The following is a 24,500-nucleotide window of genomic DNA, read 5'->3' as shown; positions in this document are numbered from 1 at the left end:
CCTCTCCCAAGGCTAGCTGATTCCTAAAGGTAATAAACAACTTACTTGGGAGCACACTGCTCATATGCAAGCTAACCATGTCCTCTATTTAACTCTCACACAAGTCAATATTTCCCCTGCTCTAAATTAACCCAGGTCTAGGTACCAGACAGTTAGGGACAGTGACTATACCCTAAAGCCTACCAAAATTATTCAAACTAGCCAATCCTATACTGTTTACTCTACGCTGCTTTGCCTTTCCCATGGAAACACCACAAAGGATGAGACCTAGTCTCTTTCCTCACTCCTGTTTGGCCTCCTGACCAAATATGGTGCTTCCCCTGTGGCTCCAAGTGACATGTATATCCCCTTCTCTTAGGAAGTGTAATCAGTAAATTCTTCCAATGGCAATGATCTCTCCAGCCATCACTCAGTCACCTCTATAAATAAAACCCCCAAATACAAATTAGACAACACCAAAACTATTTAAACAGTTCCAGACCATATAAACAGAGGAAAAATTTCTAAAGTTATTTTGAGAGCAAATAATAATGGAAATTAGGTCTGAAAATATCTACAAAAAATACAGACCATTATCAATAACTTATAAATATCAATGTAAAAATATGAAATATAATTTTAGCAAAAAGAATCAAATACAACCAAGGAGTATGTTATTTTAGGACTACAAGGATGATTCAATACAAAAAAGTCCATTCATATCATTCACTGTATTCATAAATCTAAGGAGAAAACATATTCATTTCCATAGATGCTGAAAGGACATTCAACAAAATCCAACACATAGTTCTAATAAAATCAATCGATCAATCAGAGCTTGGTAAATAATCCCTAACAGTAAAATTGTATTTATATATGAGCCAAAAAGCCCACAACTTATTAATGGGGACATGCCACACACATCAGTAAAAAAGACACAGCTAATGCAAAAGATAAAACTAGTTAGGCAAATGAATTAGGAAGAAATAAAACTCCATGTATACACATATGATAATATACCTAGACAATCCAAAAAAAAAAAAAAATCATAAATACAAACAAGAGAACTCAGTAAGATGTAAAACATACAAAAATCAAAAGCCTCCACATATATCCAAACAGTAACCTGTTAGAATATACAACAGAAGGGAAGATTACATTTAAAACAGCAACAAACTCAAATACCTAAGAATAAACATAAGAACTATGCATAATCACTTAGAGAAAACCTTTTTAAAACACCAGTGAAAGACTCAAAAAGAAACTTGAACAAATGGAAGGATATATGACTTTTTCATACAATTATTCAATATTATAAAGATGCCACTTTTTCCAATTAGTAAAAAATTTAATCCTAATAAAAGTCAAAACTTTAAAAAATTTAGTTACATTAGGTGATTCTAAAGTACATATGGGAGAAAAACCCAAAAGCAAGAACAACCAAAAAAATCCTAAGAAAGTAATAGTGGGAGGGGAGAGGGAGAAGATGTTATAGAATAGCATGGATTATAAGTTACAGACAATATTGATAACAGAAAGTGCTAAAAAGAATCAACTATGTGGGGAAAACTGGTGTATAAGTATCAAGCGAAATCACTGCAGAAAAGGCAAACATTTTCATAAATTATGTTGGAAAAACAGAAAAATCTTTTTGGGGGGGAAGAGTTCAAGCTATACTTCACAACAAACACTACACTGAATTTCAAAAAGGTCAAAGATCATGAGTGAATTTCTAATAGGAATTCTTACAGTCTGGGAATCAGAAAAGCTTTTCAAAGACAACTGAAATCTGGAAGCAATAAAAGAAGAGACAGATATATCTGATTATGCAAAAACAAAAATCTTGTGAATGGCAAAAGATACAAACTCAAAGAAAAAGGGCACGTATCTCTAAATCATACACAGAACTCTTGAAAAAAAAAAAGTCAAGATGGAACCAAAAACCCTTATTGAAAACAGTGTCAAAAACATAAACACATAATTCAAAGAAAAAAGGCAAATAATTCCTCAATATATGAAACTTAACCTCATTCATAAGAGAAATATAAATTAAAATCACAGATATCAATTCCCACCTACCAGACTGGCAAAAATTCAACAGGTGGGCAACATACTCTGTTGGCGAGATTGTGGAGAAACAGGTATTCTCACTTTTGCTGATAGAATTGGAAATTATTATAACTTCTACGGAGCATGATTTGGCAATACCCAACAAAATGACATATGCATTTACTCTTTTACCCTGCAATTCCATGTCTACAAAGATACAATGCCAAAAATATAAAATGAATATGTAGTTATTCATCACAGCACTATTTGTAACAGAAAAAGCTTATAATTTAACAAAATGAGGAAGTGATCTAAAAACTCATGATAGTTAATTTATATGTCCACTCGACTAGGCTATGGGGCGCCCATACATCTGGTCAAACATTTTGGGTGTTTCTGTGAAGATGTTTCTGAATGAGGATAACATTTAAATGGGTAGATTGAGTAAAGCAGATTGTCCTTGGGAAAAAAAAATTATTCCCTTGACTGAGCAGTTTAATCAGTTTTCTTTTTTTTATACAAAATTTTTTATATTCTTTTCCATTATGGTTTATCATAGGATACTGAATATTGTTCCCTGTGCTATACAGTATGACCCTGTTGTTTATTTATTCTACATATAATAGCTTATATCTGCTAACCCCAACCTACATTTTCCTGCATCCTCCAACCCTCTCCCCTTTGGAAATCACAAGTTTGTTTTCTATGTCCATGAATTTGTTTCAGTTTTGTAGATAGGGCCATTTGTGTCATATTTTAGATTGCACATATAAGTGATATCATACGGTATTTGTCTTACTCTTCCTAACTTACTTTACTTAGTTATGAAAACCTCTAGTTGCTGCTAATGGCATTATTCCATTCTTTTTTATGGCTGAGTAGTACTCCATCATACACATGTACCAAATCTTTTTTATCCATTCATCTGTCAATGGGCATTTAGATTGTTTTCGTGTCTTGGCTATTTTGAATAATACTGCTATGAACATAGGGGTGCATGCATTTTCATTTTGAATTACATTTTTTGTCTGGATAGATGCCCAGGAGTAGGATTGTTGGATCATATGATAATTCTGTTTTTAATTTTCTGAGGAACTTCCCTACTGTTTTCCGTAGTGGCTGTACCAATTTACATTCCCACTGACAGTGTAGAAGGGTTCCCTTTTCTCCATGCCCTCTCTGGCATTTGTTATTTGTAGACTTATTAATGATGGCCATTCTGACCAGTGTGAAGCAGTGCCTACCCAATTGTAGTTTTGATTTGCATTTCTCTAATAATTAGCAATGTTGAGCATCTTTTCATGTGCCCACTGGCCATTGGTATATCTTCTTTGGAGAAATGTCTATTTAGGTATTCTGTCCAGACTGTTCTTAATGAAGTAAGGCCATATCCAATTACTTGAAAGTCTGCATGAAATGAAAAAGTTGACCCTCCCCAGAGTATGAGAGATTCTTCCTGTCTGACTGCCTTTGAAGTGCAACACTGAATTTTTCCTGCCTTCAGACTCAAACTGAAATAGCAGCTGTTCCAGAGTCCTGAGCCTGCTGGCCTTAATACTAGAAGGATACCATTTGTGGTTCTCCAACCTGTCAATTCATCCTGTACATCTTGGGATTTGTCAGCCTTCACAAACAAATGAGCTCATTCTCTGGAGAACCCTCACAAATACAATACCAAATAGAATGATCTCTATGACATATTATTAAGTAAAAAAAGAAAAGTACAAAAGAGAGTGTATGTATGCACCACTTGAAGAGATTAAGAAAGGGTAGGTATGTATGTGAATTTGTTTATTTCTGCTAAAAAGAAAAGTGAGAAAGAAATTAAGAAAATGGAAGGGATTCTTTCCTAAATATACAATTTTGGAGTTCCCGTCGTGGCGCAGTGGTTAACGAATCCGACTAGGAACCATGAGGTTGCGGGTTCGGTCCCTGCCCCTGCTCAGTGGGTCAAGGTTCCGGCGTTGCCGTGAGCTGTGGTGTAGGTCGCAGACGCGGCTCGGATCCTGCGTTGCTGTGGCTCTGGCGTAGGCTGGCAGCTCCAGCTCTGATTAGACCCCTAGCCTGGGAACCTCCATATGCCGCGGGAGCGGCCCAAGAAATGGCAAAAAAAGACAAAAAAACAAAAACAAAACAAAACAAAAAAACAAAGAATTTAGGCAAAAAAGACCCTAATGTTACATTTGAATAGAAAATATCAATTATGAATTTAAGACTACATATACATAATTTTTCTCACTCTGTTCACTGAAAAATTCTAGAAGAAAGGATACCCCGGAAGCATATGTAGTACCCAGATCTTAATTTCTAATTGCTATTTCTCACTACAAGAAATCAAGGTGCCTTTATTCTAGGTCTTGACAGGGAAAGTAAAGGCTTATCTCATAACAAATAGCAAGAAAGTGTTTGAATGAGATGTCAGAACACAGAAGCCTGTTTTGAAGAGATTCCCATTAGCTAAACATGGAATAATTTGAATATAAACACACAAATCGAAGACTAATGGAAAAAGTAAATAAATCCCATCAAAAAAAAATCACTTGTCACAACTTAAATTGACTATTACACCAGTTTCTTACTCAGAAAACAGGTAATTAAACAGAATTATGTACATATGTATAGTTTTTCCTAGCCTTTCTGGAAAACATGTAATCATTCCCTGTTCATAAAGAAAATTTTTATTTACAGAATTACTGCTAATAAATGCAAGGAATGATACAATTTAAAAAATCATTTTGCAGCCACAAATGAAGTAATTAACTTAATAAATAGGGAAACCTGTTAGTTGAAGGATTACTGGGAGACAGAATCGATCCACCAGTCAAAAATGTCACCCCAGGAGGTCCCCTCGTGGCGCAGTGGAAACGAATCTGACTAGGAACCATGAGGTTGAGGGTTCAATCTCTGGCCTCGCTCAGTGGGTTAAGGATTGAGCGTTGCCGTGAGCTGTGGTGAAGGTTCCAGATGTGGCTCAGATCTGGCATTGCTGTGGCTGTGGTGTAGGCCAGCAGCTGTAGCTCTGATTAGACCCTGATTAGACCCCTAGCCTGGGAACCTCCATATGCCACAGGTGTGGCCCTAAAAAGACAAAAAAAAAAAAAAAAAAAAAAAAAAAAATCAATCCACACACTACTTGCTAATTGCAAAGGGAAAACAAGTTTACAATGGAAGGATCCAGTAGCTACCACCTTAACCAAATGGCAAAATTTATTATCTGTAATAGTGGAATAACTTGACAGTAAGGACTTGCTAACATGATGCAATATGACATATGCAATTTCACCTAATAAATATTTTGGCAAAAATATGGGTCCTAAATCAATGCTTTTGACTCACCTTCCAGTTTATAAGAAGCAAAGGAGATTGAGGAAGTAAATGGCACCAGACAAAAACAATCAAATAAATCCAAAATAAAAACCCAAAGCTAGCTTTGGATTAGGATACAGATAATCACAACACACCCCTAGTTGTGCTATGACTAGAAAAAAATTAATCTATACAATCTAAAAAGTAATTTGTTAAAAAGAACTCGAGAGAACTGAGGATGCAAAGAGGTCTAATGGAACTAAATTCTAGACAGAGACAAGCCCTTCTGAGGTGAAAATGGATCACAGGCACTTTGTGTATATGCTGAAAGTGCCTGAATAGCGGTAGAGGAATAAGCCTTCTATAGTAGGAGGAATTTTATTACATTAAAGGGAAACTAGCAGAGCTTTCAATGGCTGCTTAGAAGGATGTAACAGACTGGAAAGTTTAAGAATTCACAATTGTTCTCCCCATTCCCCTTCTTTGTCCTATACATCTTTTTTAAGTAAGAAAAAGGTAGGGGATAAAGGGAGCACTGGATGCTTGAAGTGGGATTAAAAAAACAAAGAAAATTCTCCGCACTCTTCCATGGGCTTAGGCCCCAAAGTCCTGCCAAAGGGTGGTACCTACAATAAACACAGAACAAGAGTCACCCTAAAAGCACCTTAAGCCAGAGGTGAACTGAAACTATCTAAAGAGGTTATCCACTTGGAACTAGTTTAACGTCTCATGAGGTCAAAGTGTTCAGTGTCTCATCTCAGCTACCTATCATAAAAAAAAGTATGCCCTCTCTAGGGAAAAAATAATATTTACCCCAGTCTCTTCTAAACATAATGCCAGTATATATATTTTTTAAAATTACCAGATACACAAGGAAGCAGGAAAAAATGATCTATAACTAAGAGAAAAAACAGCCCAAAGAAACAGATTCTACATATTAACTTTATGTTGAAATAAGCAGATAACTTAAAATAACTATTACAAATTTTTAATGGAGAAAAATATTAACCAAACAGATGAACTTCAATAGAAAAATGAAATTTTTAAAGAGCCATATTATTATAGAAAAATCAAGAAAAATGATATTCTGAAAATATCTCTCTTGGTAATTAGAGTAAAAAGTCAACAAGAAAAATCAGTAGGGAAATATAGAATACTTGAACAATACTATTAACCTTGAGCCAACAATCCAAACTACAAAATGTTGAATATTTTACAAATCAACTGACGTTTCTCTAAAACCTCAATGTTAGGGAAAACAAAAATAAGAACCTAAAGAAACGTAATCACCAATGCATGTGCCTTGTTTTAGAAAAAAAAAAAAAATCTTATGTTTTGCGGACAGTATCAAAAATCAGAATTTATGAACTAGATATTTTAAGAAATTAGGAAATTACTGTTAATGGTCTTGATGATAGTACTGTGGTTATATAGAAGACTATCCATATTCTTAGGAGATGCAAGGAGATGAACTGTCATGTTATCTGCAATTTACTTTCAAATGGTTCAGGAAAGAGTATTCTGTGCGTAGAGTTAGAAAAGGCATATTCTTTTACTAAACATACAACTAAAACTTCATATTGCATTTTGTTTCTAATTTAAATATTTCATATTACACATAAATTTTTATTAATTTTTTGAGGAAATAAAAAAATAATTATTCTGTATAATTCTTCAAGCTAAAGAGTCAACAAAATCTTAGCAGGGTAATGTCAGTAAGACTTATTTTATATACCAAATTCCTATAAAATTTTAAGTGTAACTACTGGAAGCAAACTTTTGTCAAACCCTTTTTTTAAGACCATTTTAGCTTTCAGAGTGACACTACTCTCTTAGAACTGCCAACAGAGAAAGGAATTACATATAACCCAAGTTTGAATTACAGATGACTCGTTTCAAAATTTAATATTGTTTTGAAGCCTTTTTTCCCCAATCTAGTTTTAAATTTAAAGTAAAGACATTATAAAACTTCTCTTGGGATTACTTCCCACAGGAAAATCTTTTTACCATACTTTGCCACTGTTCTTTCTCAACATTTTGACCTAAATTCTTATTAATGTTCTTTTTCAGCAGTTTGACCTAAAAATGACCTCTTTCAGAACACATTTAGATATAATAACTATTGATAAAAACACATATCTGAGGAAAAACAAAGAGGAGTGAAGTGTGAGGCAGATTCATTATTCAAGTGGAAGGTATAAGGAAATGCTCCTAAGAGAACACCACATAACAAAGTGATATTTGAAATCAAGTCTGAAGTCTGTCTAATGTATGGAGTACTAATTTAAAAGCAGTGCTGCTAAAAGCAAAGAATGATGGTCTTAAATAGTGATGGTACTGATTTCCTGATTGGATTACATTATTACTTTGTGTCACAAGGGAAATATTTGGCTCAGTAGCATGCCTCATTTTGTGTTTTTTAGCTTGAATGAGAAAAAGTACACTCTGTAGAATAATAAAATTTATAACCATTTTCTCTCCAGAACAAGCAAAAAAAACCGCTTTAATTCCAAGCATCTCATTTTTTATTACTCCAGCTCTTTTCTTCAGTTCCCCAACTCCTCAATTCTTTGACTCCACAATGATGATACCAATCTTTTCACTGCTCCTTACCTACCTCACATTTTCAGCTCACTTCTCCCATGTCATCAAAATCACCACAATGTACACATCGGCATCCCTCTGCTCCTCTCTTCAGTCACCACAGCCTTTGACCGTTAATCCTACCACACTATCCTGTCTATTTGCTTTCTCCTTCTCCAAGAAAACTGTTTCACTATAACCTCATGCTTGATTACTGTAGTAGCTTCCTAACTGGTTTCCTTATTTAGACCCTTGCCCTTTCTATAGTCTATCTTCACTTTACAGCAATTAATTCTTTAAAATTATTGACACATTTTAAAAAGTTAATAAACTTAATGACTTCTCATCTAATGCAGAATAAAGGCCAATGTCTTCACAGTGATCCACAAGAGTCTACAAACTCTGTTATCTTATTTTCTACCACTCTCCTCCTACCACTCCGCTCTAGCCAAATTGGTCTCCTTGCTCCTTCTGAAACATGTCAGCAACCTCCCGCCTCAAGACCTCTGGACTTGTTAAGGCACGCTCTCTCACTTCCTTCGTGTCTTTTACACATCACTTCAGTGAGAGCTTCTTTGTCTACCCTATTTTAAATGGTTTTATTTTTCCTTGCTTTATTTTTCTCATTGCACTTATCATTAGCTGACCTAATATATATTTAATTTATGTGTTTTTCTTGCTTCTAACTCCCACTGGCATGTAAGTTCCATGAGAGCAAGGGTTTTATCTGTTTGGTTGATTGTTGTACTCACAGTGACTATGATATGGCTGGTACACAGTGGACAATTATTTAAAATTATTAAATGAATAAGTTAAAAACATATTTTTCGCTGGATTATTTGTTAAACGAATGAAATATGCATTATTACATAATTTTTAAATGAGATTAAAACAGAAACTTAGAATAAAAAATAATCTTAATGAAATATAAACCTAAAGTTGCCATAAACTTATTGTCCAAGCAGAAAAATGTTTTGTTTTCTGAGAATTCATTTTTTAAATTCAGTCAATATACACATCCATTCTTATAATTCTACCACTTGAGAGAAATGATCAGCATACTCCATTTTCTGATTTTTTTTTTAACATTAGAAGCTTTGCTACAGGAAAAAAAACAATATCCAAAGTCGACATAAGTGCTGGAATACCCTCAATCACATATGAAAATTTAGGATTTGAAAACTTTTAAGATATTTTCGGTTTTAAAGAATGGAAAAGTATTTATTTTTACTTGAACTCAAATATCTGAAAAAATTTCCATAACTTAATGATTAGCCAAGTGCTAAATCTCATATTTTAAATATACCATTGCATAAACACATTAAATGTATTTAAAGTTATACTTTTAAAGAGTTGAAAAAGAATTTAAATTATATCAAAGAAAAATGTTTTGATTAAACAAAGATAAATGAAACAAACCTAGAGAAAGTGAGGCAGTGGGGAGAGTTGTTTAAAAGACATCCCTTGTTTTAAAACATTTCTATTTTGCTACAAGGAATCATATACAGCATTACTTAGACTTAAGAGTTTAATACATTAGAAACCAAAATATTAGTTCATAAAAATACTCACCTACAACACCATTCAATACGACCTTCACCCTCACAAGTTTTTGCCCAATGATTATCTGCCAAATTTTTCATTGCAACAGCATATTCACAAAGTGTTTCCTCATCCTCACAATGTTCTCTCCAGATCTTATCAAAATCTCCCACTAAAAATAAGGAAAAAAAATTAAGTTAACTTTACTTAAAAATAGAGTCAGGCTCTTAAAAGTGTCATCATAATCTAAAATTATTTAAAGATGAATAAGAAAAATTATGAAGTAAAATTTCATGAAGTTTATACTCTATAATTTTTGAAGATCCTTTATGCAAATAGATTTCATCATTTTTTAACCACAATGATTCAACAACTAAATAAACTATGATATTAAACAAATAGATCTGTGAAACTGAATAAAACTAGTAAATATAAGTAGACACACATGAGTTATCAGTTTATAAACCAAAAACATTCTGGTAGGGGGGCAAACATGGCTGGGCATACAAACACTGACTGTTCTGCTACCAATGGGCAATATGACTCTGCAGTAACAGAAAAACCACTTAAACCTGCTTTTGCTTGTTATTTTCTTGGACCTCTACATATTTATCAGTCTCCTATATTACAAGGAGTTGATAAGTGAGATGGCAACATAAATTATCAAGCAAGTTAAATATTTGTATTGTTACACTTGAACCTGTTATAGCCACAATACACTTAAAAACAATTATAAATCCTAGGGCAAAAATGTTGTTAGAGAAATTACTTTGGAAACCTCTCCAAATTTTTGAGTCTTTTCAAAATGAATAAAAATTATAAGCTAACTACATAATCTGGTCACAGCATTATTTCCAGCTACTACCTTTTTTCTTTTTTATTTAAATCAGTTATCACATTTAATACGAAATCTAAAAAAACAATGTGAATTCTGATTTTAAAAAAAAAAGGCATGAGAATGCCATGGCCAAATAAATAACACTAACATAATTTCATGGGTAAAAAAGTAAACAGAAATTATCAAAGCAGCCTCATTCAATAATCTTAGAAGATTTAGGTTCCCTTGCCACATGCTCAAATGTAGGCAATTGTTTAGTCACAGAACAAACTTAAAAATATAAATAGAACAACCAAATTTCCAGATAGTAATTATAATCAAATACTTTTCCCAGGTGAGACAATTAGATTCTAGTATTTAAGAATTGGAGTTTTTAAAATAGAAAATGAATTATAATAGTTCAAATTTAACAACACTTATCTACTCAAAATCTGAAAAGTTTTACTGGTTATTTTTAACACTCAGTCCAGTAGGTACTGAGTTGGAAACAAAACTATTAGCCTTCTAGTTAACCAATACAAGAAAGAGCAGTAAGGGTACAAATATGTATCAGTCTCAGTCTTGGTCTGAATACCGATTTTAAACCCAGAAAGGATGAAAAGTTTTCTCTTTTTTTGTAGTTATATTCCTATACAACAGTATTTTCATTTATCACTACTACTTGTGTAGTGACAGGGCTCTCAATTTGTTATAGAGCATAATGGAAGCAACTGTCCACTAAAAACAAGCAAACAGATTTTTCTAAATTCTCAAAGAAAAACTTAGTAACATCTTTTAGTAGTTATTTATCAAGTCTCTAAATAGAACTAGAGGAAGTAAAGTCTTTTTAAAAAAGTATTTTGATTAACAATACTTTAATAAACCTATAATGGCCCCCAAACTATTTCTGACTTTACTCATCAGACTTGATACCATATGGTTCATTAAGGTACAGTATCCTTTTAAAGGTAATTTACCATTTTTTTATGTGTGATTTACCATTTTTTGAGATGGAGAACACCAACTCTAAAAGATCCTTTGTGTGAACATTAAGTTTCACTGCCCTATGTAATATACATTATTATAAATACATAAATTTATAAGATTTTCTGGTAATAGAACTCATTCAAACAAAAGTTCTATGATCAAATACATTTGGGAAAAGCTATGTTTAATATATCTAAACACATTTCCTTTCTTTAAGATTTCTTAGTTTAGAGCCTATAGAAGGTACAATATAAGACAAGGATGTAGGTTCAAGTAGTTTATTTAGGAGAGAACTGGAGGAAACAGGAGTAAGGAAACGGGAAGAACAAGTTAAGGAAGGGTGCTGCTGTGGGCAACAGAGAAGCATAGAGAATGCCTCTGAAGTTGTGCACCAAAAGAATGGGGGCCTGGAACACTTATCTAACAGTTACTATCCCTCATTAACTTGAGGGTTGTTTTTTATAGCCTGTACTTTTAGGCACTGAAAAGGGGGATGCCTTCAGTGGCCTCCAGCAGTGGAGAAAGGTGGAAAGTAGAAGAGAAAGTGGCATACATTTAAAATGGAAATCTGTCAGGGTTAGGTGCTTCTGAGTTCACAGTCTGTCCCCCACACCTGAGGACCAACAGTGTGTTATATGAAACACCAAAGGCATCTACTATAAATCCTCAGAGTCCTTACTAGCCATTGTATACTGAAAAACTTGGTTTATTCTAGAATTATTCTACTAGCTTGATTTGCAAAGACAAATACATACATATCTATGGAAACCCATTGTCTTTCTGCTTGAGAGGACGTCTAGCTTGTCACACTCAAAATTCTCTCTAAATACTTTGAATTTAAGAAGTTTTCTTCTTTTTGCTTTTTTTTAATCTTAGAAAGTTTGAAGGCTTACTATCTGCTCTACTGGAGTTTTAAAGATAGATTCAAATTTTGGAAGCTGTTCAACTCAAACTGAATGTAAGCTTCAATTTAATGTTTTCATTAATATTTAAGAGTCTCCAGACTCCCTCCAAATTTGCTGATACTTAAATTAATATGATTAATGAAGTCAGTACACTTAATATATTATTGAGACTAATGCAATTGTATATATTTTTCATTCTTTCAACAGATTTGCTGAAAAAATACTGTATGTCAAACACTACAAGAGAATAATAAATTTAATGGCATCAAAGGAAAGACATATAATAAAATGTAATAGCTGATCTCATAGAGATATGAACCTGATATATTCCCTATGGACCATGTAAGACATTCTAGACCCCAAACTTTTATTATTATTTATTTACTTATTTTTTTTTAGGGCCACACCTGCGGCATATGGAAGTTCCCAGGCTAGGGGCTGAATTGGAGCTACAGCTGCTGGCCAATGCCACAGCCACAGCAATACCAGATCCAAGCCAAGTCTTCGACCTACACACCACAGCTTGCGGCAACACCTGATCTTTAACTCAATGAGTGGGGCCAGGAATGGAACCCGCATCCTCATGGATACTAGATGGGTTCCTTTCCGCTGAGCCGAAATGGGAACTCCTGGACCCCAAACTTTTAAATCACTATTTACTCAACAAAAAAGTATCAACCCCCAACTACTTAGGTGTATGCTACAATACATGTCTGGTGGTTACAAAGCTGAAGAAAAAACAGTTCACCTTCAGGTATAAGAAAATTCCACTCTCTAGAATATAAGTTTTTTCCAGAATACAACTTCAATCTCTTTCTTGAAAGCGTACTTTTAAAATAAATAAATTTATTAGACAGAGTGAGAAAATTCAGCTTTTTTCACAATAGCCCATTATTTTGTTTTTACTGTACGCAAAATAATATTATCTACCCTTGAAACAGCGTATTTTCAAAATAATTGATGATGTGGATTCTAAAAGCCAAAAAAAGTTATGGTTGACCACTGCACAGTGTATATATTCAAAACCCTCTTGCTAAATTGGTCAAATGGAAAATACAAAAAATACAAGATTGGGATGTGTGCATAGTGTTTTGTATGCCTGCATTCATAGTCATGAGCAGTATATCTAGTAAGCCAATATAATGTTTTTACCAAAGGAAAAACATATAGAAATTTGGCTAATATTGGCAGGACAAATGAATGCTTTCATTTTTTTTTTTTTTCCAGAATGAGATTTCAGCTGTACTGCTGCAAAAAAAGTTTGTTACTATGAATGATTAGTTTGAAGTTAAAAACCACAGTTTTCAATTACAGCTTGAGTCTATGTACTTTGTGAGATTTTTCATGAGTAAGAATGTAGTTGCCTAAGGCTATTTCGAAACCATGTAATCACTCCATTAAGATGTAGAACTCTGAATGAATTTACTGACATTTATATCATTCTATAATGTATTAAACTGAAAAAAATTATTAAAGATTTAAGATATGTTTTAAAATATTTTAAACATTTTAAAAAGGTTTAAATTATGCTAAAACTCATCTGGGGATTTTTGTTATCATTTAGATATTAGGTCAACCAATATTTAAAAGATTGTCATATTTAAAAAGGATAATACTTTTTCATTATCAAAAGGCAAATCAAGAACTAAGAGGAGTTCCCGTCATGGCGCAATGGAAATGAATCTGACTAGAAACCATGAGGTTGATCCCTGGCCTCGCTCAGTAGGTTAAGAATCTGGCGTTACCATGAGGTTGATCCCTGGCCCCACTCATTGAGTTAAAGATCAGGTGTTGCCGCAAGCACAGATCAGGTTGCAGACCTGGCACAGATCTGTTGCTGTGGCTCTGGTGTAGGCTGGCAGCTACAGCTCCAGTTAGACCCCTAGCCTGGGAACCTCCATAAGCCGTAGGTGTAGCCCTGAAAAGCAAAAAAATTTAAAAAAATTAAAAAATTTTAAAAAATAAAGAACTAAGAACTTCATGAGGTATGTATCAAAGATCTACTTAAGAGAATAAGAAATAAGTATTCATGTTTAATCAATCAGAGCTCTCAATGAATTAATGATCAGTCTTATAATTTTTATATATTGACATTTGTGATGACTCAAAATCATTGTGATTAATAATCTGCTTTCTTCTTAATTTCTTACAGGCATCCTATAAAAATATGAATGTGTCAAAGTTAAAAGAGAAAGAGAGCAAGGAGGGAGGAGGAGAGAAGGAAAGAAGAGGGAAAGAAGGGAGAGAAGAAAATCTCCAATACATATATTTCGCTTTGCCCAAATACAGAAAAATTTGTACAATTCAGAAATTATATTTAGAAGTCACAACCAGGTTCAGTATTGAAATCAATGAACCAAATTATTCTGAATCTTAGGCCTACTATCAGGAGAATACCATAATTACTGACTGAATTCACTTTCACAAACATATGCCACAAATAAAGGATAAATATAATCTATTTCCTATGAAAAGACAATAACTAAGAAAAAAAAAAGCATTCATTAATTGATTAAAAAGATAGAGTTTCATGGAATCCAAGAAGAAAAAAAAGAGTTCCTGCTGTGATGCAACAGGATCAGGCGGCGTCTGCAATGCCAGGTCCCAGGTTTGATCCCTGGCACGGGGTTAAAGGATCCAACATTGCCACAGCTCTGGCACAGGTTGCAACAGTGGCTTGGATCTGATCCCTGGCTGGAGAACTCCATATACCATGGGGCGGCCAAAAAAGAAAATAATAGTAATAATAATAATAACCACCAAGCTCAGACACAGAGAACAGACTGGTAGTTGCCAAAGGCAGGGAGTAGGGGAGTGGGCAAAATAGGTGAGAAGGGTCAAAAGGCATAAACTTAAAGTTATAAAATAAATATGTCATATGAATGTTAAAAAGACAGAGTTCCATTTTTAATAATTTTTGTGACTAGTTTAAAATATTACTTTTATTGTAACTGTCTTTGTAAGAACCAAGTACAATAAGTTAAAGAGTTACTTAATTTTGCTCTTACTCAGTAACCTCAAAACAGCTGTATTATAGGTCCAAACTCAAGTAAACCAGTGGAACCCCTAACCTGTTCTTTAGAATTGATACTCCTCTTCTTTTGAATTAACCTCTCTCATGCCATCTGGTATAGCAGATTTCTTTCCTTCAAAATATAACTGAATTCCCATAATCTTTGAGGGGGTTCATCTGGCTCCTATTTGATCATCTTAGAACTGCCCCATACATGCATCTGCCATCCTCATGGTACTTTGTCACTTGTTTATATACAGAATTGTTTACTAAAACTAGGTGTGATTTTCCCTTTAGAAAGTATAAATTGAAAACCAAAGACTACTTTTGACTTATAAAAACTACAGATGCTAACCATGGTGCCCCATTAATGGAGAAGTAAATACTTAAATTTTCACCATGGTCAAAAATTACAAATTAAATTAGTTGTTAGAATAAAATTCAGACAGTTGATAACCGTCAACAGATTACAATGAGGAATAAGCAGAATTTGAATACTTCAAAATAATGTTCTCAAAATATGAGTTATAAGAGGTTTAGAAAAGCTATAGGTTCAAAGTCAACTTTCTAGAGACTCTCTCCACTGTTTTAAACTAATTTATAATTTCTTTTCACTTCTCATTATTATTAAAAAAAAAACTTGCATGTGAAATATAGCCACATCCATTAAGTTCTTTGATAACAGTACATGGGTCTTTTTGGAAAAATCTGTAAGACTATGTAGAAACTATTGGTTACACACTCAATAAAGAATTACTTCTATATGAAAAAAATTAATAAAAGATGCCAAAGTTCATGCATTTTTACATGCCAGGGCCGTTGGATGTTGAGAACTACATTAGAAATAATCTTTTGGAGTTCCTGTTGTGGCTCAGTGGTAACGAATCTGACTAGTATCCATGAGGATGCAGGTTCGATCTCTGGCCTCACTCAGTGGGTTAGTAAAGATCTAGCGCTGCCGGAAGCTATGGTGTAGGTCGAAGATGCGGGTCGGATCTTGCGTTGCTGTGGCTGTGGCATAGGCCAGCAAATGTAGCTCAATTTGACCTTTTGTCTAGAAACTTCCATATGCCACGGGTGCAGTCCTAAAAAAAAAAAAAAAGTAGAATAAAAAGCACAGGAGATAAATTTATGAAGCCTAAATCTGAGACCAATTTATGATAAGAATAGTATATCGGAGTTCCCGTCGTGGCGCAGTGGTTAACGAATCCGACTAGGAACCATGAGGTTGCGGGTTCGGTCCCTGCCCTTGCTCAGTGGGTTAAGGATCCGGCGTTGCCGTGAGCTGTGGTGTAGGTTGCAGACGCGGCTCCGATCCCGCGTTGCTGTGGCTCTGGCGTAGGCCGGTGGCTACAGCTCCGATTCAACCCCTAGCCTGGGAACCTCCATATGCCGCGGGAGCGGCCCAAGAAATAGCAACAACAACAACAACAAAAGACAAAAAAAAGACAAAAAAGACAAAAAAAAAAGAATAGTATATCATTATTCTCACTAGTTTAGCCTTGTGAGTCAGGATACCAAAAATTAACACTGTAGTACAGTGGTCCTGAAATGACATACAATGCAAAGAAGGTATCACATGATTCTGTGTATATAAAATTGCACAAATTTATAGCACAAGAGATCAGTGGGGTCAAGAGTAGAAAGAGAGCAGGTTAAGGAACTGGTGTTGTCACTGCAGTGGCTTGGGTCAGGATCACTGCTGTGGCACAGGTTTGATCCATGGCCTGGGAACTTACTCACGCTATGGGTGTGGCCAAAAAAAAAAGGGAGAGTAGAAAAAGGGAATGACTGCAAAGAGCACACGAAAATTTGGGGGAACAAGAGATATATTCTATGACTTAATTGTGGTAAAGTTTTCATACAATATATATACATCTGTCAAAACCTACTGAGTTATACACTTTAACTGGGTGTAGCTTATTATACATAAATTGTACCTCAATAAATCTCATTTTAAAATATGATGCACTATGAACAAAGCAAAAGTTACAAAATAAAAATTGTACTTCATTAACTTTGAAGATCATCAAATACTCTAAAAAAAACCAATAACTTTAAGTATCACAAACAAGTCTTAAACATTTAGAAATTCAGAAAAATTTGATTTTTTCTTGGGTATATTACCAAATATGGGCTATAAGAGGCATTGTCTGTAGATGACCAAATGACCAAATTCAAGTTCAAAGAGCATTTAAAGGTCATTTCCTCTACTATGAGGTAAGCAGAGAAACTCATGACCAAGTAGAAACAAGTTTAGTAGCCTTTCCAGGACATTAAAACAAAGTGATCAGGACCAGACTGTTGCACAACATAGTTAAACCACACACAGACCAGCCTTCTTAGCATTCTTGAGCATTAGATACAGCGACACACCTAAAGGTGGGACAAAAACATTCAAGGCATTTGGTGTTGAAGTAGCTCTGATAATCAAACAAAGGAACCACCTGAAAACCTGCATCTTATACCTCTCTTTTTCTGCGACTAGCCATTTCTCTGATAAGGGAAAAACTCAATATTCTAATCTACTAGAAAAGTTGGACCTTTCACATAAAAAGTCAGAAATATAAGAAGCAAAGGGGGGGAAACAAAGCTATGGCCAACCTAATACTGAAGAAGAGAGACACTATAGCACAGTCTAGGTAGAAAATCCAGGAACCATTCAACCTTCAATATCCTTAAATGCATTTAGGCATTAGCTACAGATACACCTATTATTTTTAAAATTATGTATTTAACACATGTAATGTGTCTTATGTGTCAGATACTGTTTTAAGTACTTTACAATATTAACTCATTTAATTCTAGTATCGACCTGCTGAGGCAGATATTTTACTTTACAAATAAGGAAACTGAGGTATAGAGAGATTAAGCACCTTCTCAAGGGTACACATCAAACCTGGCGGTCAAGTGCCAAAATCCATGTCCATAACCACTGCACCACCTTGCCTTTAGTTATGAGTTTTTAATTTATGAACTTTCATGGATATGGACAAAGCTTTGCACTAAAGCAAAGTACACTGACTCTACTAGCCTCAAACAAATGGTCTTTTGTCAGTCAAATGCAGTTATTTAGTCTCTGCAACTGCATTATCTGTTAGATTTGTGGCAGTGATTTCAACTCCGACTGCACACTGGAATCACCTAGAAGTTTCATTCAATTGGTCTGAAGTGGGAACTGGTCATTTATTTCACTGTTTTCTAAATGAATCCACTGTGCAGGCCTATGACAAGGTTGTAAACTCAAATTCCTGGTGAAATAATACACAGAGCAATTAAGACTTAAGGCAAGCTGAAAAGTCAAATTTAATTAAAAAACAAAACAATACAGGGATAAAATTTCCCATTTATAAACATAATTTGGCCCATGTTGCAACTTCTGCACTTGGAACACTCTCTTATTATAAACATACTTATGATAAAAAGTTAATCTAAAATGTAAAACTCTTTGAATACACCCTGTTCAAGAGATGGAAAGAATCAAGAAAAGTCAGAATCCTGTGAAACAAGTTTATTGGTATGTGTACAACCACAGGGATCACTTGTTTAGTGTAAACAAAGGACTTCTGGAGAACCAACTGGGATGTAATTTCTATATAAGTGGGAAGAGGAATTTCTATATAAGTAGAGGAATTTCTGCATAAATGAGAGTAAGGGATACTCAGATATCCCTCTAAAGGTATGGGGATTCTAATATAACACTTGCAATAAGCATCAATATATCTACACTTAAAGCACAATAAACTAGTACGGTTTAGATGAACAGTTCTCAGATGTCTGGATTTATAACCAGTATAAATTTCACCACCAAAATTTAAGAAATTGATATTAGGGCTGCTAAGTTTTTGTGTGAGAAGTTAGAGTACATAAGTAAATATACATAAATACATACACAAAATTATCTTCTAATACCAACACACACAGACACACATTACATCATTATAATATCCTTATTAGTTTTCATTTTTTTGAGAACAAAAATGTTTTTTTAATCTTAGACTGACACTGCTATCTGGGAACCAATGGCTACAGAAGGGGGAGTAGCAGATAAGAGGAGAAACAGAATTCATAGTAAACAGTAAAATAAGGCAAGTTGATTCAAAAAACATTTATCAAATGTTAGAACAAGGTACTTTACTGTGTTTATATTCCCCAATATTTACAGGTTTTTTTAAATAGAAAACTAGAATTATGTAATAATGATAATTTGGACCATTACCAAAAGGTTAAATTAATCTAGTATACTCATTTAGAAGCTATGACCATAAATTCATTACAAAAAAAGTGTATCCAAACTCTACTCAATATTCTGTAATAACCTATATGGGGAAAGAATCTGAAAAAGAATGGCTATGTGTATAACTGAATCGTTGTTGTACACCTGAAACTAACACAACATTGTAAATCAACTATATTCCTAAAATGTTTTCTTTAAATCTGTATCCGAAAGTTCGAATTTAAAAGTTATGATACAAAAAGGCTAGACTCAAACTATCTGGAAATATCTGTATAAGTTTCTTTCTGCTGTGTGTGTGTGTGCCTTAAATCTACAAGGCAAGGTGCTAGGTAATATGGATACAAATATAAAAGGCAGAGTCCTACTCAAAGGACTTAGTTTAGTGTGAAAGACAGACAAGTGAACTGCTAAGTGATAACTACAATAAGAGCAAGAAAAGTGTGCTATGGGAGCATAAGGTAGAGTGGGGAGCACTTACTTATGTAAAACTGGACACTACTGGATCTTCCAAGGATCTGTCCTCAGTTACATATTAACATCACTCTATTGGGCAGTTCATCTGACCTCATTTTCAACTTCAAGAGAGAGCTTCCAATCCTTCACTTCCAAGGGATACATTTCAAACTAAATCATTATGGCTATCTCTATTACAAGGCAACCTGCCTATCTACTCTTTCCTCCCTGCCCCCATCCCAAAAACACACATTTCCAAACTGGATGGATGCAAATGGCTACTTATATTTTCCTAGGCAAGAAATCTTGGCATTATCTTTGACTCTTCCCCTTTACTTTCATTAAAACTGCTCGCTCCAATCTTTAAAAAATATTTAACCTATGTTTCTCTATTTTCATGATCACTACTGTTATTTATGCTATTATTATCCTTTTTTTTTTTTTTTTTTTCTTTTTATGGCTACACCTGTGGCATATGTTAAGTTCCTGGGTTGGGGGTCCAATTGGAGCCACAGCTGGGGCCTATGCCATAACTTGCAGCAACAATGGATCCTTAACCCACTGAGCAAGGCCAGGGTTCAAACCCACATCCTCACAGAGACAACATCGGGTGCTTAGCTGGCTGAGCCACGATGGGTACTCTTTATTATTAACCTTTAAAAGTAGATTAGTGTGACTCTCCTAGCTGATCTACTTTCTTCTGGATTCCTTCTTACTCTAATCTATAGTACTTTAGCTATGCGTTCCTCAACCCCTTTGTCCACTGCATAATCTATGGCAATTCAAATAACATAGATGTCTGTGTTCCACAAAGTTCAATAGATGATACTGATGTGGAATCAAGGCTAATACCCACTGCATTTGTCATTATTTTTTTTTCTCAAAAATCAATCAAAGGATCTATATCAATACTTTTGATTTTTATTGTATCTTTTGAAGTGTAAAACACTCCTAAAAAGATACCTTACTACAAAGATGACTAAAAGTAATAAAATTAAATAGTTAACACACTATGTGCTCCTCAGTGAGTTGACTATTTACCAGTCAATGTTCCTCTTACCTTTTAATAAATATTACTGATTATCAAACTCTTTTTATTTTTCCCCCTGCTAAAGTAGCAATTCAAACTCCCCTGGGGCAAAGTTAACAAGCCCTTCTGTGGATAGTTTTTACCTAACTTACTTTGTTGATTGAGCAAAGATTCTATCACAAAAAGCAGCACTTTCTGATATCAGAACCAGAAAAGAACATGTAAAGACAACAGAGTAAAACTTCCCTTGAAAAAAAAGTAAAACAAAGAATCCATTAAAAATATCTTAGGGTCATGGAGTTGGAATTTTAAAATAATATTGAAAGCCATCAAAGGGAAAAAAAAATTAGGAAATTTCAATTAAAAACAGTCTGCTGTCCTAATTTTAAAAACAATTTCCAAACTTTGTGTCAGAAATAACTCTCACATTACATTTATTCTTTCATTTTTAGACCTTTTGATTTTAGTTTAAAATTATTCTAATTCAGGAGTTCCCGTCGTGGCGCAGTGGTTAACGAATCCGACTAGGAACCATGAGGTTGCGGGTTTGGTCCCTGCCCTTGCTCAGTGGGTTAACGATCCGGCGTTGCCGTGAGCTGTGGTGTAGGTTGCAGACGCGGCTCGGATCCTGCGTTGCTGTGGCTCTGGCGTAGGCCGGTGGCTACCGCTCCGATTCGACCCCTAGCCTGGGAACCTCCGTATGCCGCAGGAGCGGCCCAAGAAATAGCAACAACAACAACAACAAAGACAAAAAGACAAAAAGACAAAAAAAAAAAAAAAAAAAAAAAAATTATTCTAATTCAAAAGGTTTTTTTCCCTTCCCCTCTACAATTCTATTTTAGATATACTAAAGAACAATCAATCCCAAATGTATTTTTCAGCTTATCCTAAACTATTCTAGCTCACCCTCCACCTCAAACAAGGAGAATATTTTGAATAATCAATAAGAATTAAACATCTAAACGAGGCTATTTTAGTAGCTGACTCTTAATATGCTGCTCACAGCCGTTAACCTTTGTGACACAATTTTTCAAGATTTAGTCTACAGAACCCACATATCTTGTGTTCTTCTTTTCTGTTTCAATATTAGTAATCTCTAGTTATTTATTCTAAAACTCTTATAATATTACCATCACTACTATTAACAATGATTTTTAATATAGAAATGTATAATAAAGATCAGCTATTAACCCATAATCTTTAGGATATCACTGTTAACAGGTTAAGAGGAATTTTTTTTTTTCTGGCTGATAGATAACCTGCATGGGTTTATATGACAAACTGTTTTAACATATAAAATAAGTAAATTCAGAGACTGAATTAAACTGATGAAAATTGCTAAAGTAAAGACATTCACAAGACAGGTTAAAAAATCAAAACTAAATGGAATATATAAAGATCATACTTTTATTCCTAACACCTGTAGCCTTTAATTTTTCCTGCAGTTTTTACGTGAATACTTTCAGTTTGAAAAGAGATGACAAGCATAATAATAATAATTATAGGAATGGGATTATGTGACTAGGATTATGGGAAAAAAAATCACACAAAGACAACTGAAAATACACTTGGCTCTACTTTGGTTTTCAATTAGATATGTACTTATCAGGCAGATTTGATTAAACAATGAACTCCCTGTTTGGAAAGCAAAACTAGCTGTTTCTTATTAAAAAACTGTCTACAGCTCTATGGTATATTTTAAATATTGTTGGCTTACATGGGAGGCCATATTTTGAAAATTCTGTATAGCAAAGACAGAAAACACCTACAACTGAAAGCGTATTTCCATCTATATAAACTCAACCTAAAAGACTGTCCCTTATCTATTAATGGCTGACACCAGAAACACCCCTTCTCATCACCACTGCTAAACATTTCCAGACCATTTCCTTTTGGTAACTACTTCAGTTATCAGCACTGCCTGGAACACTAACCTTTATCTCCAATTCTCACTTTACTCTTATACAAATAGGCAAAGGATCTCTAAGTGGTGACATAGGACAGGCAGTAAAATGGAGCAGAGAGGGGAAAAGCAGCAAAAGAAAAGAGTGTATTATACCTATCCGCTAGTCTTTACGATCCTGTCCACTACCCCCTACTCCAAGCCTGCTCATTGCCACAAGCATCGGGTGGACAAATGGATTGGGAAAGGTAGAGAGAAACCATTTTCTACTATGGCAGAAAATTCTTATTTTCGTTCTTTGTCCTGCTTCATTTTCAATTCCACTACCAGAAATAAGAGGAAACTACATTATTCAACCCTACACTCATCATCCAGTTCTCACTCCTGTCCTCACTACCCAGTGAATTTTTTGCCTCCTTCTTCATTCTACCCTCAACTTATTTCCTTCTCTGCCATCACTCCCCAGGAAGCCCACACTTCACATAGCCCTAACTCAGCTAATCATACCTATCCCATGGAATGCCCCATTCCCATCAATTTACATCCTTTTACCGAACACAAATTCTAGGGCTACTTTCTGCTTTCCATTTTCTCTCCCATTCCAACAACATTCGGAGTCACCATGAAGCTTCGAATTGGGAAGAAAAAAATATTACTCCCATGAAATGTGTTTGGTGCTAATGATGAACTATTCAACTACCACCAAGTTATTTTACTAGTTTTGGGATTCAGCTCACTCATATGTAAAAAGGAAGGAACTAGTTTGGATCACCACGCCAAAACAGGGCTGACAAAATTTCCAAGCACTATTGATAGGGATTCTGAAACTTTATACCTGAGGTGGAATGCAGGAATTTTCTGAACGGTACCCATATGAGTCTACTGTTCATCCATGTTTGGGAATCACTGATAAATGCTAAATTTCCTTCCAGTTTAACATTTCAAGAATCTAAGCTGGAATTTTCACTGCATTTTCTGATAGGATTATTGTTATAAAAGCATTATAGAATCCATGGTTATTGGTATTACAGCTCAGGTATGTTACTGACTTTTGTAACCTGACCTACTGCCTAAGCACCATTTATATTAACTTATGACCAGAGCTGACTGGCAAATGAACTTGTAAAATATGTATCACACACTGGGAACCATCAGTATTATAACAATACTAAGACTTCAAAGGAAAGCACTAAAAATCATTTCTTTGGTATTATGTGCATAATCAGACTTTTTCACAGATGGCTTTTTCATGGATTTTTGTCAAACCACAACTAAGATCTGACCTACATGTCAGAAATAAAGATAGAAAGGGCATGCTCTTTAGGATCTTTTACCTTGCTATTTCACTAATGGGGCTCTATATCACTGGAGTAAAGCCTAGAGAAGCCTGGATCACTGGTGGAATTCAGGGCATTAAAAATGCCTATAGAGCAGCTTCATTCATACGTTTAAACCGCCAGGACTTTACCCCCCCAGAAGCACACGAGATCATTCACTTATGATATACATGTACCTATTCTACCTCTGGTAACTTTCAACTACTAAATTCCATTACAAATAAGTGTTCCCTCAGTTAATATTCAGGCTTAAAGACATGTTTCAACATGTGGCAACAAAGCAAGTATAAACAGCACTCAAATGTACGATGAAACATTAGTAGTGTTATTAGGTAGAACCTATTCATTTATGAATAAAT

General features: G+C 34.5%; 1 protein-coding gene across 1 annotated transcript in view; it reads right to left on the bottom strand.

Moving 5' to 3' along the window:
- Window positions 1-24,500, bottom strand: part of BMT2 (base methyltransferase of 25S rRNA 2 homolog) — a 102,469-nt gene that overhangs the window by 76,097 nt on the left and 1,872 nt on the right. Inside the window, exon 2 of the mRNA XM_021079235.2 lies at window positions 9,490-9,631. Coding sequence (XP_020934894.1) covers window positions 9,490-9,631 — 142 coding nt within the window. The remainder of the gene's footprint in view (window positions 1-9,489; window positions 9,632-24,500) is intronic.

The sequence above is a fragment of the Sus scrofa genome, chromosome 18 (assembly GCF_054392235.1).
Source record: "Sus scrofa isolate SSC_HxYL_T2T_F1_AM1 chromosome 18, Sscrofa_HxYL_maternal_Yorkshire_Landrace_v2.0, whole genome shotgun sequence".
Taxonomy (NCBI): Eukaryota; Metazoa; Chordata; class Mammalia; order Artiodactyla; family Suidae; genus Sus; species Sus scrofa.
This window is presented reverse-complemented; position numbering and strand designations above follow the sequence as displayed.